An 18,820-nucleotide genomic window follows, 5' to 3' on the forward strand; every position below is an offset into this window, starting at 1 on the left:
GCACGCACAGCGCGGACACCCGCACGCGGGGAGGGGGGAAGGGGAGGGGCCGGAGCTCGCAACCCGCTCGCTGCGAACAGTTGCGAGAAGGCGAGGCAGGGATTTCGCTGTGCTTTGTAAATCCCAGGATGGGGAAGGGGGTGGGGGGGAGGCACGGGCGAGGGCCTCTGCCTCCCGGAGAAGAAAAGAATTCACTGCTTGAATGTCTAACAGCCCCCCCCCCCGTTTATCCTTGTCCAAAGGGCTCTTCGGAGCTACGATACCGGCAGCGTTTGTAAGAGGGGAGCCCTCGCCCTTCTCCCCTTTCAAGTGCAAACGCGCTCGCGCCGGAGAACGTCCATTCGCCCGGGGAATTCGCCGGCGCTACACGCCGGCGGTAGGTCGCTCGCATCCCGCGGCAGCCCTTTCTACCTGTGTACGAGAGGTGGGTACTGGGGAGGGATTCAAAGGGAATCGGCGACGGAGCCAAAACTGGGGACAGGAGGAAAACTAGAACACGGGCATTGTGTAGGTAGCGAATAACTTTTGTTCCGGCCGGGGAGACAAGCAGGGGCCTTTTCTGGACGGCGGCGGGGGAGACCCACCGGGTGACCTTGGCAGGAACTCTTTCACAGGTTAATCTACCTGAATGGAGCAGCTCAACACATGCCATTCTGAGATCTTTTGAAGAAAAAGAAGATTGAAAATATGATAAATATTAAAGGAAGGGAGCAGTTCGTAAAGAGACACACCACTCTTTTTTTTTTTTTTTTTAGTTGTGTAGCTGTTTGGACCAGTTTATTCTCTCTCTCTCTCTCTCTCTCATTCTCTCTCTGTTCTGGAAATATGAATTCCAAACTGCTCACATGCACGCTATGAGTATGTGCAAGTGTTATGATGTTATTCACATATGGACTTGTTGGCTAGGGGCAATGTTTGTGGAAATGTCAATATGGTGTGATTCAGGGATCCACTGCTGCAATGTATTTGGTGTTCTTTTCTCTATCATTGTTACAACTCTGTTCACTTTGTATTCCACAGTTGCACGGTGGGTTTATCCACCTTCTAGCAATTTATTTTTGTTGGATATATAAAAGAACACACTGAACAAGGACCAAAAAATCTAGGTTTAAATATCTACTCAGACAAAAATTTCCCTGGGTAACTTTGGATCGTCATCAGTGCAAGTGAGTGTGGGGTTTACTCCCTGTTCCAATTCCTGGAAGCTTGGCATTCAGACGAATCAGCCATCCGTAGACACATAGAGATAAACCACATTTACACACCATCAAAAGAGACAGTAAAAAAAGCTAAGAACAAATCCTCTCCAGCAGCCAACATCCAGATAAGCAGGGATTAACACCAGGCAAACAATCAAGCAGAAAACAATGCTCTAATCAAGGAACTACCAAGGAGAAAATGATACCCCCACCAACACTGGCAGGGCAAGCTACTGTGTATAAACAGGGAGCAAACCCCACACTCGCACTGATGATGTTACCTAGTTGGGTAAGGAAATGTCTGCAAGCAAACAACCAAGCTCAGAGAGCACCAAGGATTCCACAGTTCAACCCTGAGCTACGTATATTCTCTTCTATGGAACTTTGGATCGGTCACTCAGCCCTACCTGCAGCTCACAAAACAATTTGCCTTTTAATAAAATATCTTGGAAAAGGTGCTACCAGATTTCTTTTGCTTTTTTGCCACCATAGATTTGACACAGCTCTCCTCCTACAGGGTCAATCTATCTTAACATAATTGTGAAAACAAAAGTGGAAGGAAGAGGATGGGACAGGGCAAACAGCATGTCAACTGCCTTACATCCTAGAGGAAAGGCAGGATTCAAATTGGGAGTGGTCAAGGCCCACACAAAGCTTTGTGTGGCCTGGGAAGGGCCTAATTCCAAAATGAGGGGGACCAGGGCCTTTGAGGAAAGAGTTTCAGGAGTTTCATACGGTGAAATTAGCGCATTAATCATTGGCAAGAGTTAAGGCCCTTGTCTTGCCCTGTAAAATTTCCCAAAATTACTATGGGGACAGAAAAGGAATGCTGGCAGGCCACATTTTTGTACTTTTTTTCTAGTTATGCCATAAATAACTACTTATCTACATATTGATTTTTATTTGATTGTTATCTGTGAACCTTCCCCATCTGATTCTTTTCCCTCCAAGCATTTTATTGAATCTTCAGCATGTATTACCTTCACAATCTAACAGTTGTGCTTGTCTATTACAGTCTTTAGGTTTGAATGCTTCTTTCTAGGCATTAAAGTGCTTTCAGAGAAAGTCTCATGCAAAGTTCACAAGAGGATGTACCAAATAATAAAGATGATGTCTCAGTGTTGATCCCACTGCTGTTTTTTTCTCCATTATTTCCTTATCCCACCCCTCATCAGCTAAGGAAGAAAAGACAGAATGGTTACATTTTTTTTTAATTGGTAAAACACATCACCTCCATCCAGAAGCTTCCATATTTGTAGCCCTGCTAGTAGGGATAGTTGCCATGCTATCCTTATCCTGGATTGTCTTTTTAAAGTCTTTTTCCACTGCTGAAGCTTTTGCCATCCATCCCTGAAGTGGTAGAAAACTCTGTTGGCTTGAAGTTTGCTGTCTTCATGGTCAATCCCATTCATTCATTCATTCTTTCATTATTAAACTTATATAACCGCCCATCCCACCCTTGTGACTCTGGGCAGTGCACACAGTTAAAAACAAAGCCAAACAATCAACACAATTAACCATTAAAATACAGTTAAAACAATTAAAAACAATTAAAATACAGTTAAAACAATTAAAAACTATAATAACAAAAAGATGGGGAGAATGCTAATACTTACAAACAATGCAGCCTTTTAATGGGCTCCACATTTCCATGGGATCCGCAGTCCTGATGGCAGAACCAAGATTTAAGGGCCTTCTGAAAAGCTAATGAGGTTGGGGCCAATCTCACCTTGGGGGGAATGACGTTCCAGAGGGCAAGTGCCACTGCAGAAAAGGCTCTCCTGGGTCCAGCCAAATGAAGCTCCTTTGCTGATGGGGCCCACAACATGCCCCTCCTGCCAGAGCTGATGGGATCCTACCTATGGTGTCTTTGTTCCTAATCACTGACTCCCTTGACTTCCCTCCAAGATAGCAGGTACTGTAACAAAGAAGCTTATCACAGATTTTATGCATGTTGAGGCTGCCTTTGGACTATGTCTGAATAAGAGGGAAACTACTATAGTACACCTAAGGATGATTTGAGACTGTCTTACCCATGGGCTGGGTCAAGATGAAGGCAACATCAGTGGCTGTGGTAGAAAAATAATGTTGCCAGGGAATGCTTGTGCCATGGTTAGGTGTGAACGAGGAAGGGCTTTCTCTGAACTGTTTGAACTTTTCTTATTTGAAAGGTAGTACAACATGTTTATATTACAGCAGCACGTTAGTGTAATGATCTAGGTCTTAATCCTCTGTAGTTTTTTTTTTCTAAACTCAAATGATTAATTCCTGACTGTACAGATATTGATGTGGCTTCCTTTACTATGTATCGAGTTTATTTATCATGCAAAGGTGTTGCTAGAACTTCATGATGTATATGCAACAGAAGCATAACTTATGCCAAACATCTTTAACCAGTTTAAGGGTCAAGCCAATTTTATTGAACTTCTTTTTTTTAACATACATACCCATCATGCTATTCCCTTTTGGAGTAAGCAATGTTGTAGAGAGAATAGAAAAGGAATAAGAAATAAGCCAAATAAATTGGAGGAAATAAGGAAAAGAAAACACAGCTTTGTGGAGTCCTTGGTGCTCTCTGAGCTTGGTTGTTTGCTTGCAGATGCTTCATTACTGACTAGGTGACATCATCAGTGCTAGTGAATGTGGGGTTTGCTCCCTGTTTATATACAGTAGCTTGCCCTGCCAGCGTTGGGGGGGGGGGTATCATTTTCTCCTTGGTAGTTCCTTGATTAGGGTATTGTTTTCTGCTTTTGGTACTATTGACCATGGTATCCTGGACAGCATCCAAGGGATTGGGGTGGGGGTGAAAAAAAGTGGGGAGAGATCCTCAAAACACACCACAAAGTAGAAGACTGCAAGTAGATCCCTCCATTCCTAGTACCTACTACATAGCTACTTCTGGTCACTCATGCCTTACCCATCTTCTCGTTGGATTACTGTAATGTGTTCTACTTTGGGCTATCCTTGAAGAACATCTGGAAGCTACAGCTGATACAGAATGGGACAGATCGAGCAGTGAGGGGCATGCCCTGATATATTTTGTTGATCTCTCTGCTTTGTGAGCTCCGTTATTTGTCAATGGTGTGATTTAAGGTGCTGGTTATTACCTTTAATGCCCTACATGGCTCTATTCCTGGTTTATCTGAAGGACCACCTCCCCTGGCATTCATCTACCTATCCAACCAGATCTCACAGGGCTAACTATCTCCTAACTAGTTAGGGCTCACTCTCATAGGGCTAATTAGATGGGATTGTCATTTGACAGAGCCTCAGAAGCGGATTTTTTTCCATCACCACCCCATTCTTTGGAACTCTCTACCAGTAGAGCTTCAGTCCTCTTCATCCCTTCTGTGCTTTAAGAAACTTTTAAAAATTTCCCTTTTCTGGTGGCATAAGAGGAGAGTGTTTTATAATATGCAGATGGGGTCTGCAGTGTGCATGGTTTTTTATATAGACTTTTTTTCTGTTTATATTTGGGTTTAATTTTTTTTTAATTGTTCACTGTTAGCTGACCCATACAAACTTAATAAATAAATAAAGTAAGTAAGTAAGTAAGTTACAGAATAAGAAAGGAAAAGGATCTGTAAATCCAAAAAGTTCTGATCACAAGATTCCCACAGCTACCATACATGGATTCTTCTGTTTGGCTACCAAATGAGATCCTAGGGCTTCTGCACTGCATGCTTGCTGTGACAGATTTCCCTACTCTTACAGTCTCTTGGTTTTGCTGTATTCTTGGACAAGCTAGTTGTAGGTGAAAATATTCCTTGGGTCTCTTTTATTCCCACCACTCCTTCTGAGAACATTCCTGAAGGAGCTGTTACTTTTCTGTGACAAAGTTAAGCTGGATTCCTTCTTGATTTTCAAGCCATTGTGGCAGCACTGCTGAAGGAAACTGGCTTATCTGCCACAGATTCCAGTGGAAGCAACACTCAGAAATAGCTGCTGAACTACAGTTACAAGATGCAGTTAAGTATCAGGTGATATGTATCACTTGATGTTGGATACTGATGGTGGCCTAATCAAGCTGTAAATGCATGTTTGAAGTTTACCACTTCAGATGCCAGGTAGGGACTCACATTACTAAATTGCTTCTCTATACCAACCAACCGATTCCCCCCCTCCAAAAAATAATCATGCACACAAATGGGTACATGCCAAGGAGAAAAGTAGATTAGCATTTTCCTATTGAGTTTCACAGAATTACAGCCTTTCTTTAATGGAAGAGCATTCAATCATATCAACATTTTCCTGTAGATTAAAGGTATCTGTTACAGATACACGCTCCCCAAGTCATGAGAATGGACTGTAGACATTTGGATAGGTTTTTGTCAAGTTGCAAACCAAGTGGATATACTTGGTGGACTAGGTAAGAAACACTGAATCTTGAACTGTGTCTTGTTAAACAAATAACATACGTTGGGAGAGTTCCATAAATATGCAAATTGTAAATCTTCTTACAAATGACACATTATGAATTGAGAAGTCAACAATTAATGAATTATACATTATGAATTAATGAACTGTGAATTATGAATTAACTAGGTTATTTAATGTCAGTCACAGTTCACTAAGGTTTTCAGAGGGCATGATTTGAAGTCTTCAAGAACTCTCCAAGGAAATGAGTGCTCACTTCTGACCAACAATTTTGAAATGCTACATTGAGTTAAATGTTTTTATGGTAATTCAGGTCATTATCCAGGATTTGCTATTATTTGGATTCAGATTCTTGACACTCTTTCTTGAATGAAGTTTCAAGTCACAGAGAAAGAATTTAGGAATAAGGTAGTGTGACACGCTAGCCGTAAACAGAGTTGAAAGAGATGGTGATGCTACAGTCTGAATCAGGAAATCTGTAATTCAGTGTTCTCATCTGCCATAAATTCTCTGAATGCACTAACTTTCTTCCAGATAAATAATATAAAATAACAGATTAAGTTACATCCCTTGTGTAATGTGGACCTACGTACAACATCATTGCAAGGTTACAGAATTGCTTTGAAGGTTCACAACATGATACAAGTGCCAACCATCATCATCATCATCATCATCATCATCATCATCATCATCATCAAGGTTGAAGGCCATGCTCCATTGTACAGAACAGCAAGGAAAACGTGGGCTGAATTCTTCCTCTACATTGTATGACAAAGGCCTAAATTTATGTTTCTCAACCAGATACCCCCCCGGATGTTTTAAATTATAATTCCAAGATCTTAAGATTCAGGCTTGGTTGCTTGGTTGCTTGCTGCTTGCTTTATTTATTTATTTATACACACACACACACACACTCATCATCTTGCTCATTGTAAACCAGTGGCTGGCTTTGAGCATCTAGAATCACAGAAACTTTCCTCAAATTGCTGCCCTTGAAATGTGTTGGAGAATGGGAAATCTGTCTGAAAATGGAAGGCTGAAGTCAACCACATCAAGAAGGGTCCTGGTTGAAGAAGGTTGGCATGTCATCTTTAGAAGGCAACTGTTCCTTTAAATTATTCATTCCTTATTGAAACAGGCTCCAATCCATTATTCCAGCTCTTTGTCAACTGCTGAGGCAGCATTGTTTTCTAGCATCAGATGCATGTGAAAATGGGTGGCAAGGCTATTATTAGGTACTATGTACCAAGAGTGTCAGTAGTCAGGCTAACTGGAAACAGATATTCACATTAGCCCACAACATCTAGAGGGTTGAAAGGTGGCTTGAAAGAGGGAGTGCTGTTTCTGGTATGTCCTTGTGTATACCCTCTGTAGGAGGACACTTCCAGTCCTCTTAAAAACAACTTTCTGTGTCCAGCTTCTGTGCTTTAGATCATGATTTTTTACTGGCAAATAGTTGTGAGTGTAGTGTTTGCCTACAGCAAATTTAAATGCAATGCTGATTTAATATATGTTAAATTGCCTTCCTGCAACTCTATTGTCAGTGTGTTTTCTGTACTGTTTTCAATTTGGAATCCATTCTTCTGGAATGTGGCTGTCAAGCTAACAAGGGAGGCGCACATAACTCATAACTGCCATAGAGAATACAGTCCTAAACTGTACTGAACTGTAGCATCAGGATCCCACATTATTATCAGATATAAGTGAACAGCTCACCACAAGCAAGGAATAGTTGCAGATGTCTTAAAGGTGACAAATGGGGAGACGTGGGTCTTTTTTGACAAATTAGAAAGAGACTTTGATGGCTTCCTTTTCTTTGAGGTCAGAACATCCTTGTCCTTTATGCTGTTCCTTAAAATTAATCTTAGATGAAGGGTGGGTTTGGGGAGTGTTGTACTCCATTTTTCATACCTGGACACCATTTCCAATCCTCAATTATGGTTGTATCGCTGTGGCGTAATGGAATTTGACCACTTCTTTTCAACTGTACTATAATGGAAAGAAACAATCCCCAAAATATGGCTCTGCCATATCAGGGCACTAATATGAATATCCGTGTGTGTGTGTGATCTATGCACACACACGCACACACACTATGATTTTCCTTAAAGCAGGGATGTGGAAGCTGGAAGTAGCCCAGGAGGCCTCCCATCTAACCCAGCAAAGGATGGCTGGTGTGGGTCTTCCGGGCTGTGTGGCCGTGTTCTGGAAGTTTTATTTCCTAACATTTCGCCAGCCCCTGTGACCGGCACCTTCAGAGTGCAGGAGCACAGACAGGAGCAGAGAGGAGCACAGAGAGAACTGCTCCTGTCTGTGCTCCTGCACTCTGAAGGTGCCGGTCACAGGTGCTGGCAAAACGTTAGGAAACAAAACTTCCAGAACACGGACACACAGCCTGGAAGACCCACACCAGCCATCGTATGCCGGCCGTGAAAGCCTTCGACAATACATTAACCCAGCAAAGCTCGTGTAGAAGCTTCTTCCCAAAGCCGCATCATGGCTGAGATGCTGTTCTCACTTAGAGCACAGACAAAGCCACGTTCCTGTCCTCAGAGAGGTACAGAATGATGTAGGTAGGTAGGTAGGTAGGTAGGTAGGTAGGAAGGAAGGAAGGAAGGAAGGAAGGAAGGAAGGAAGGAAGGAAGGAAGGAAGGAAGGAAGGAAGGAAGGAAGGAAGGTTTTTGCTGAGGTTATCCTGCTGTAGAACTCATTGCTGGAGGTATGAGTTGTCCAGTCTCAGGTTCTTAGGGAAGACTAGACCACACTCAGGAAATTCTCAGGAGCGTCCAGTTACAAACATCTCTAGATTTTCAGGCTTGTTAACACCAGATTTCTGCAATGTTGCAATCAAGGGTTACAGAAGCAACAAAGCTTCTGTCCTTGTTCCATTTGTACAGTGCAGTAGTTTCTAAAGAGCAAAAAACAGGAGCATACATAAAATCAATATGCTATTTTGTTGTTTGGGTTTTTTGTATGAATTCATATGAACAAATGCAAGTTTATTTGAAAATGAAAAGAGGCCCTTATGAATGAGATCAACTTGGGGAAATGTAATATAAATAACTTGCATTTTTATATATCATAATATTATCCTCAGAAGAAATAAGAGAGAGGTTTTGAGGAAGGCAGTACATCTGATGGGAAAGAGCCTCTCTTCACACATTATAGTGACCCATGAAGCTGAGCTACAGGTCCTATTACAAGATGGCGGAAGACCTCGTGTGTCATTTGTCACATTCCTTTCTCATACTGCACCCTTCAAACATTTTGTTTCATCTTTTTAAAGTGAATATTGCCAGTTTCTCTGTTCTAGGAAACATTTCAAAACTCCTGCTTCCCCCATCCCCTGCGCCCCAATCAAGGGAGCTTAACATTATTCTTATACTCATGTTTCTCCTTTATATTCAGTAACTGATACCAAGACTTCTCTTTTTCCCCCCTATTGTACTTTTGATGTTTCAAAAACATATTGAGATATAATCTGTAATACAGCTAAATCCAATATGAAATTGCTCATCTGAGAAAACAAAAATAGAAATTCCTGATAGTAATAAAAAGAATTTGAAAGATTCCATAAATTGCTTCCAGAATGGCCAGAAGTCATGATCATAGAGGTCAAAAATGTAATTGCCAAGTTGAGTTTAATAAAAGATCCAGGAAACGTCTTAATAACCCAAGAAAATTCAGAAAAATGTAGGGTGGTAGTTTTAAAAAATTATTGTCATTCAGTATGGTCCTGTCCCTAAAGACCGGAAGCTTGCCATCAGCCCCATCTTTAAAAAAAGATAGCGGGGTGACTCTGCGAACTGTAAACTTCTTGATATTACAATTAAGCCTACTAGCAAACATTATGCTAGCTGCGTATCCTGGAAACTGAAGGATTGGATTGGACAGGACAATCTCCTGGCAGAGGAACAGCACATTTGAGGGAGGGACATTCTGCTACATAGCAGAGTTTGGTCCAATTACTCCTCCTAGAGAAGCATTTGGTCCAATTACTCCTCCTAGAGAAATATGCTGTGTGTTCCATCAGCTCACTGTGTGCAGCCTGAATTGATTTTAAGGCAGTATTAGATTCTGTTTATTGTAATAAGGTTTGAGCTTAACTGACACCTGCTATTTGTGAACTTTATATGCAGATACATCTCTAAAAGTTAGATACAGCCCTCAGGGACACTTAACAACTGCTATTAGCACCCGAAAAAGAATGAACCGGGGCTGCATTCTGGCTCCATTATTATTTAACTGTTATATATGTAATGTTATTAATTATTTAAATAATTTGGAATGGTTAACATCTTGCTGAATGCAGGTGAATCAATCATTTTTCCAGAATCTTTATTGGACTTAGAAGAGTCCTAAGGGCCCTGGTGCAGTTCTGTAAGGAGACATTGGATATTAGTTATATCTAAAAAAATAAAATTATGAACTTTGCCAGCTCATATAGATAGATTGGTAACAGTATTGTTAGCAGACAGCATTTCATTCTTCTGGCAGCAGGAAGGCACAGGCAATGTATTCGGCCCAAATGCCCACAACTACCATCCATAAATTGCAAAGATCAAAAGGTAGCAATTATCTGCTACTGGCCCTTAGGCTATTTCAAGTAAAAAGGTTGGTGCAGATGCTCTACAGGGAATTAGGTTCCTTCTCCATTATCAAATCCCTAAACAATGTTCAGGCTGATTTTTTAAGGTCTGTGTTCCGGGCCCTGAGATATGTCTGTCATTTGTCCTATATCTCGAGGCAGGCATGGTGAGAGTAAAGGCTAGAGCATGAATAACTATGGTTAAATGCTGGCTAAAGCTGTCCCATTTTCTTGTCCTTGGAGGTGGTTTGCCATCTGTGTGGAAGAAGATATCAATGGTGAATTAGCATTCTGAGGCTTTCTCCAGCTAGCCTCTGCTCTTCGGGATATGAAAAGACTTGTACTGGGTTGAGTTCTGGACAGTCTGATGGAGGTAGGGGCCTGATGTAGTCTCTGAGAACTGGAGGTACATAGCGGTGCAGGGGCCATTCTTCAGGAAGTTGAATGTGCCAGAGAACCAAAGGGTTGTAAGGTCGATGCATTTGAACACGTTCTCTTCTGTGGTTGCAGAGGAGAGGTAATGAGACAATCCCATGCGTGGAATAGCTATGCCCCCAAGGACTGGGCAGCTTGAGATGGCCAAGCAAGTCCTTCAGTGTCTGCTACATAAAGACGGGTAATACTTTTCTCTCTCTGATATTGACAAGACTGCCAGAGCGTGCTGATGTGGTCGATGGATTAGAATTTCTCTATAACATGTAAAGCGTTGTAGTTTATACGGCTCACCAGAAGCTGATTAAGTATAAGCAAATTTTGTAAATTCTGAAACAACATTACAGTACATAAATGTTTCCATTTTATAAATGAGAGCTAAATCAATATTGATTTTTAAATTAGTTTTAGATGTAGAGTTTATTAATGGTTATTATTACCATTTTTTAAAATATTATCTCTTTCAGCTTGTATTTTATTGCATAGACAACTTAGCATTAGCATAACAGTCATAACTGTAAGGTTTACAATGTTATATTAGTAATATTAAGTTTCAGTTACTGAAATGGTTGCACTTGTTATGTTTGTGTAATTTTATGACTTTTTTGCTTGTCTGTGACTGAAATCAAGATTGCTATATTACTTTTAGTGTTGTCATTAAACACACACACAGACACACCCAAACGTTGCTTATTCCACTTTTTGACTTGACCAGTTTCTAAAGTAACATTCAGCATGATAGAGTAGTGAGATTGCCTCAATATTAGATATACTGTTAATGAAAGGAAAGCTCATTTATTTTGAAAATATATAGCTGCCCTTCTGAAAAAAATCTACCATGACTATTTTTAAGAAAAAATTTAAAAATGATGGATATTAGAAACAATGTAGGAAACATAAATCAGAGGATCAAGAAAAGACAACAAGAAAGTGAATCAATAAAGATCTAAGGATTGGCCAGTCCAAAGGATTCACACAGAGGGTTCTCCACGTGCAGCTGTTATGCCATCTCAGCCTTGGCATGGCACCACTATCCCCATGATGTCCTCCTCTTTAGGCAATTTAACCTATTTTTCTTTCATCTTAGAGGATCTGAGGAATTACTGTCTAGGCAGCCTGTCAGTACTGAGAAACTACAAGGGGTTCAGAGAAGGAAACAAGGATGATCAGGGAACTAAAAATTAAGTCCTGTGAAGAGAGATTGAAAGGAGGGTTAGGAGGTGAGGAGGGATTTGATTTATGGAATTTCGTGATATTTTAGGCAATAGGGCATGGTGTCCATCTCCTATTGTAGTCTCCCAGCATCAATTTCTGAAACCTACCCTTGAGAAACCCCCAGAATCCAGATGGATTGGCGATACGTCCATATTATCCAATAGTTGATAGTATCACTGCAGAGTAGATTATCCCTATCACACTGACCAAGGACATCTAATTCCGCCAAACCAGAGTGAAATAAATTCAGATAATCAATATAATCCAGAAATAGTGAGATGGGTGGCATATACATTTGATTTATACCTAAATAAACACCTAGAGTTCAGTTGCCATCACTTTGGGCATATGTACAATGAAAACATAATAATACTACTGGTTTATGACATCATTCACCCACTCCCAATTCAGGAAAAACAATAGTCCTTAAGAAACACTAGACATCTGCTGAAACATTTTATCTGACAATTGCTGAAGTGATACCTTGATTAAAGCAAAGATTTGCAGTAAAAAGGCTAGCAATGGGTCGGTCAAAGATGATCCCAGAATTAACCTGTGATATCAAACCACCTCAGAAGCCATTATGGAGTTCCATGATAGAGAAACCAGAAGATCAAGGTAAGTTAGCATTTGAGGTAATGGCATCTTTTACTGTAATATGAATTGTTGCTGAGCTTATCCAGTGAATACCTATAGAATACATTTGCATATGCATATGCATATGAAAAGGGACAGTGGAAATACACTACACTACTAAATATAAAGAAGTGGAGTTACAGGGAACGCTTCTATTTAGGATATTTCTTCCCTTCCTTTTCTTTCTTCATAATAGACAACAAATGTCAACTTCCAATTCCTCTGTTCTCTGAGAGTCAATGGGAAGCGGGATCCTCTCTTCATCCCTTTATTACTCTATTTTAGCCATGTGCTAAACTGTAAGGGCCATCATCTAAAGGTACCAATAGTACTGTCAGCTGGGCAGTTTAGTGCTGTTGAACAATTCTGATAGATCTCTAGCGCAGCCCTGTTGTGTCCTCCAGCTGTTCAGTGAGACAAGAGCAGAGTGGCAGCCAACAAAGCTGAGCAGGAACTAGAGGGGAGAGTTATAATGCCCACATGAATCCGAAATGGCCAATAAGCATGATTCCAGTCCCACTCACTACTGGTCCCCTGAGTTTGCCTTTGGCATAACAGGGGAGTGGCAAAGCAGAACAGATTTTGCTCACCTTACAGCAATCATTGGACACTGTCAGCTAAAGCAGGAAAACACCACTCAGAACCCAGCACAGCTCAAGATGGACTTGTACGTGTCTCAGTTATTGGCCGTGGTAGAGATAAAGGGAAAGTTATGGCAGCATTGTAGAAATAGGATGTTGCCAGGATGTGTTCCTACCATGACTGGGTGTAAGTGACTATTAAGATATCTTCTCTATCTCTGATGTTAAGTTGTGGCTGCTAATTAGATTTAACAGCCTGACCCCTATACGCATTGGCTCAAAAGTAAATTCAAAGGGATTTACAGCCAAGAAAGAATTTTAATATTAAATACATTGCTCAGCACTTTGGAGACCCAGCACCGGATAGTGCAATGATTAAAATATTGAATTAGGATTAGAAAGACACCCCCCCCCCATTCAGATTTTCACACAGCCATAATGTTTATTAAGTGATTATCTTTCAGCCTAGCCTATTCTATGGAATACTTATTAGGATGAAATTAGATAGCAGGGAGGGGGATCAAATATATCCCCTTTAGCTCTTGGAGAAAAGATGAAATAAAAAATAAAACAAAACAGTATTACAAAATAGAAAACAGAAATCAGAGGATAGGAGGAACCAACATCCTCTTTTGCCTACACTGCTTTAAGACATGTACTCCATGGATTGTACCTCTTATTTTTCATGTGCTTCCTTTAATGTTAACTTTTCTTATTCTTACTTTATAGTTGTTGAATTGGTGATCAATGAGCTTTTTTTTTCCTTTTAATTAAATGCATAGATGCATTTCAATTGCTAAAAAAAAGTGGGAGCCCCAATTAATGGTATTGTACTTGGTAACTAAACCAATGCAGCATGATGATCATGGTCTCAGACTGGGACTGGGGAGACCCAGTTCAAGTCCTGCTTGCCTCAGATATCACTGGATGAGTTTTAGGCTAGTCCCTATCTTTTTCTGGGTTGTTGTTGTGAGAGTGAAATAAGGGAAGAGCTCTGTGTATGCAATCACGTTTATACAACAATAAACAAACAAATAAATGCAGTTCAGCAAATACGTAGCCCTGTTTTAACTACTTGTGGTGGTTTCTCCATCTCCTGTGCTTCACTCCTTTAGCGGCCAGGGAAGCTCAGCTCAGAATACCAAAGGACTCCTTCCACCAGGTATGTGACCTTGGCTTGCAGTTCTGAAGTCCCCTGATACATACCACAGTACGTACATGTGCTTTCACACAGCAGTATTTACAGTTTGTACCTTATACCAAATATGGTTTGTTTAGGAGGACCTCATGGTGCAGCTCTTCTCTCTTTTCTGCCTTACTAGATTTTCAGTGTAAAATCAGAGTAGAACCTGGGAAGGAAACAAAGAGTGGCTCATAAAACATTCTGTGAAAGAGGTTACATTATTGCACATTAGTCCTATATCTGGAAGCATCCCAGGAGACAAGTCCAGAATGGTGGATGGCTCACTCTGGAGGACTCTTGGGTTCTGCATGAACCCAACGAATGACAATATAATGGGGCTACCATATCTGAGCTGCAAATGTCGAGATAATGTATTGTCGAAGGCTTTCACGGCCGGCATACGAATGGCTGGTGTGGATCTTCCGGGCTGTGTGGCCATGTTCTGGAAGTTTTGTTTCCTAACGTTTCGCCAGCACCTGTGACTGGCATCTTCAGAGTGCAGGAGCACAGGCAGGAGCACAGAGGGGCACAGAGAGAACTGCTCCTGCCTGTGCTCCTGCACTCTGAAGATGCCAGTCACAGGTGCTGGCGAAACGTTACGAAACAAAACTTCCAGAACACGGCCACACCGCCCGGAAGACCCACACCAGCCACTGTCAAGATAATCTTTAGATGGTAGCTAGTCAACTACCTTATGGTTTGCTGCCATCTAGTGGTCATCTGGAGGTTTGCAGCTCAGATATGGTAGCCCTCCCTAAACTCTATTACTGATCTATGTAAAAGTGCAAGATCACTCTCAACTCAGGTCCAACTCACCACATCTGGGCTCCATTGGAATGGTGAGCACGGTCTATTAGCACATGATAGCACAAAAATGCCTACCCTTTGTTGCGTTGGGGAGAACAGAAACACAGTACAATGTTACAGCAGGAACAATACTCTTCCATTGCTCCCAATAGTGATTGACCTACCGTGTGGACAGCAGCAACAACAATAGCACGGCAAGATTATATTCTCCATTTAGAGCTCCTATTGCATTGCCGTTCCCTGTCTTTAGGTATATGAATGTGACTGTTCTGAAACATTGCAGGATTGATGTTTAACTTGAAATTCAAGTTCTGCTCCCCCATCCCTAGATTTAACCCCAGTTCTTCAATGGTCTCTGACAATCACCAATATTCTGAGGTCAACTTCCTCACCCTGATTCCTCCTAGATGAGTTAGATTACAATATTCCCATTGTGCTGACTAGGAATTGTGGTCTACCTTTGGAGAGCACCAAGCTACAGAGCCTGTAAATCCTATCAGCGGCTCAGGATCTCTCTGGCTCTGAGTTGGCAATGTTTCCCCCTCTGGTCCTTGCATAGGAAATATTTTAGCAACTCTGACATCTGTGGTTCTGTAGAAAGCAAGTCATACTGGGTGACCAATTTCACCACCATCCAGAACTAGGATGGGCGGGGTGTGTGTGTGTGAGAGAGAGAAAGAGTGAGACTTTGGAATTTTCAAAGTCAGCTTTCTTTTCTACTAGGTTCAAGTTTTGCTAACTACAGCCAGGGGCTCAAAAGTAGCTCAGCGGTCCAGAGAAAATACCCATGAATATCTGCCAAATATGAGAATTCACTTTTGTTACCAAACATATGATTACAAGGCTTTCATAAATTCATTCTTCATTTTCTTCGCCAAGCTTTCTTGATTAGAGCAGACTAATTTAGGAAGAAAAATTCATTTTGCATTTTAATGGAGCTTATTTTAATTGTTTTAAATTAATTGGCTTTAATTGCTTTAGCTTTTAATTGTTACTGTGCATTTTAAAATGGACGTTTATAAGTTGCTTAGAGCCAGGAATATATAAATTGTGTAATAAAATAAGATTGAAGAAGTTGCTCATGTTAAATGATTGGGAGCTAGCAATCCTTCTAGACCTTCTGCAGGTCATCCAGTGATCTGGTAATGGATTCCAATCTACCTTCTACCAAGAGCTGACCTAAAATTGTCTAGATAAGCTTGGCCATTCATGAGCAAGAGCAACATCTTGATGTAGGCCCTGATTAACTATCTTGCATTTTCCCACAAATCACACTTGGTGTTGCCCTTCTGAGAAAAGTTCAGTTGCAATTCATGAAGCAACAAGCCCAAGCAGCATGTAAATTATTTCCAGGACACCACTCCAGCAATAGGGAGTGGCATTGTAATTACTGACTTAAATGAAAATAAAGAAACTAAATCATTAAGACTGAATGAGAATTTTAGTGTAAGGATTCTGAGAGAGATAACCAGTCATTAAAACCAAGATAAGTTTCCTTTGAGTAGAGCTCAACTCCTGATGATTTCATGGACACATCCATGAAATTCTCTTGGCAATAACATGGATGAATTTCACCATAGCTTTCTAGTTGGTTAGTTTGTTAATTTACCTTCCAGTCTAGCTTACAGCCCTAGACTTTCCTGCTAGTCTCATATCCAAGAACCAGCCAAATCCAGCCCTGCTCAGCTTTCTGAAATCAGCCATGGTGGTCTAGGAGTGCTGGGACAACCACACCATTTAGTGGACAACAAATACGTGTCTGACAACAAGAACTCTGTGCTTTGTGCCTGATGCAAGTTGTGTGATCTTTGTTTTTATCTCCATCTAGATACCTTCGGAAACTTACCCATGTAGTCCTTTCAAATATAGAACCAGACTCTACTCCTTTGATCCTGACCTCATCCAACCTACCCTTGTAGAGCAACCTGATCCAGCTAGCTTGAAGAAACAGTGCCCTTATCGAAGGAAATTGGAAAAGGCAAATTCCAAGGCTGTAAAGAAAAAGTAAGGGATGGGATGCTGAGTTTCTGTGACCAGTAGGCAGGCAAGACAAGTTATATTTATTATTTTTAATAATAAAGCTTTCCATTAACATTTGCCACCTGCAATGCAAAGAGGGCTGATGTTACCCGTTGGTAAGCTGACTCCTGGCTTAGGGTCATGATGTTCCATGCCCAGACTGAAACAGCACACACAATGGATGGTACAGCAAACTAATTTCCAACAATTATGGTTTGGTCTTTCGAAGTATGTCTAACCTTCAGAAAATAATCCCGTTTCGACTAATGGAAACAATTACTCTGAAGAGGAAATTAAAGTTATCCTTTAAACTTATCAGCTGGACATAGTGGGCGTGTTGTAGTCCCAGCACCTCTGAAAGGTGCCCAGTTGGGGAAAGCAGCTTCCAATAATGCTACAACCCCCTTTTTCCAGATTGCTCATCTAAGGGGCACGTTTTTATTTTTACTTGGAAGGGTACAAAAATATATACTTTTGCCCCAAATTTTGAATCAGAAGTAGTATGCTTCTCTAGAATCCAGTACGTGGTGCTGCAGGACATATTACAGAGACCATTTTTTTTGCCAGAGAGCTTGGGCTGTGGTCCCATTTGAGGAGTTAATAAGCCACCTTTTCAGGTATGCAGATTGAGCTGTCTGTGCGAGATCCACCTCACTGATTTCATCCATGTTTGTATTCAGTGGAGGTCTTAGTCTTGAATAACAATGGGCTGCTCAGACGCTGATCATATAATACGCTGCTGATGTAGCACTTTCATGACCGTTTCCATTGTTTTTCAGGACATGAGAGGTCAGGATACTGTAAGGACACTATAGTTAGGATTATATTCATCGCCACTTGGTCTTCAGTTGACCAAGGACCCTTTCTCACCAAGCTGAGTACAGTTTTTGTCATGAGAAAAGCAGCTTAAAAATCTGCCAACATGGCACTAAGAGAAGAATCCCATTTTCAAGATTGGCAGAGTGGGGTGGGGTGGGATGGGGGTGGTCCCTTTTCTACAGGAAGAAAGTCAAACGTTCTGCTCCTGTGGCAGCGTGGGGATGGAAAATATTGTGCCAGTGGATCTGTTTGTCTAGTGGGAATACAGCCAGGTGGCTTAAAATGGAATCATGTGGCTGGAGTAATGGGGAAAACACAAATGGCATAGAGAGAAGCACATCTATGTCAGGTTCTACGTTCCTTTAGACTGTGGTCTTTCCATTGTTGGCTGTGGAGCTTTATACCAATCCTGGTCCTGATGAAAATAACTTTACTCCCATTAACTGCAGTGGAAAGAAGAAAATGAATGGGGGGGGGGACCCCAACCACAAGCACACTCGTGAGTGTTCTGTCCACATTATAATAGCTGAGCATTGGATTTGGACTTGATGCCTAACTAGAGCATGCTACCATGAGTACATAAACTCCATGAAATAGATCACCACTCAGAGGAGAATTCAAATCTCCCAGTTATTATCTATTCAGGAAACAACATTCTTGCTTTCCATCATCAATTCTGATATTAGAATAGATCATATCTGGGCTGCAAATATTCTGACAAACCACTAGATGGCAGTACAGAGCTACCGAAAACTCCAATTCTTTCCTGCCATGTAGTGGTCATATAGCTGAGATCTGGGAGAGAGAATTATTGTGGGACTATCCCCAACCTATTCCAGATGTTTTGGGACTGCACTGTCAGTAATTCTTGGCCATTCCTGATGGCCTGGACTTCCAAGAATTGCCATCCCATCTTCTAAATCACTGATTCCCAACTTGTGATCTAGAGACCTCTAGTGGCCTA

General features: G+C 41.2%; 1 protein-coding gene across 1 annotated transcript in view; it reads left to right on the forward strand.

Annotated features, from left to right (window-relative positions):
• Positions 1-12,332: 12,332 nt before the first annotated feature.
• HEATR9 (HEAT repeat containing 9) overlaps positions 12,333-18,820 on the forward strand; it is a 31,574-nt gene continuing 25,086 nt past the window's right edge. The window contains exons 1-3 of the mRNA XM_088133460.1: positions 12,333-12,429; positions 14,144-14,190; positions 16,847-17,022. Coding sequence (XP_087989586.1) covers positions 12,333-12,429; positions 14,144-14,190; positions 16,847-17,022 — 320 coding nt within the window. The remainder of the gene's footprint in view (positions 12,430-14,143; positions 14,191-16,846; positions 17,023-18,820) is intronic.

The sequence above is a fragment of the Python bivittatus genome, unplaced genomic scaffold, assembly GCF_059951505.1.
Source record: "Python bivittatus isolate LINGU-HERP-01145 unplaced genomic scaffold, Pbiv_v1 ctg000080_np1212, whole genome shotgun sequence".
In the NCBI taxonomy this organism is placed as follows: Eukaryota; Metazoa; Chordata; class Lepidosauria; order Squamata; family Pythonidae; genus Python; species Python bivittatus.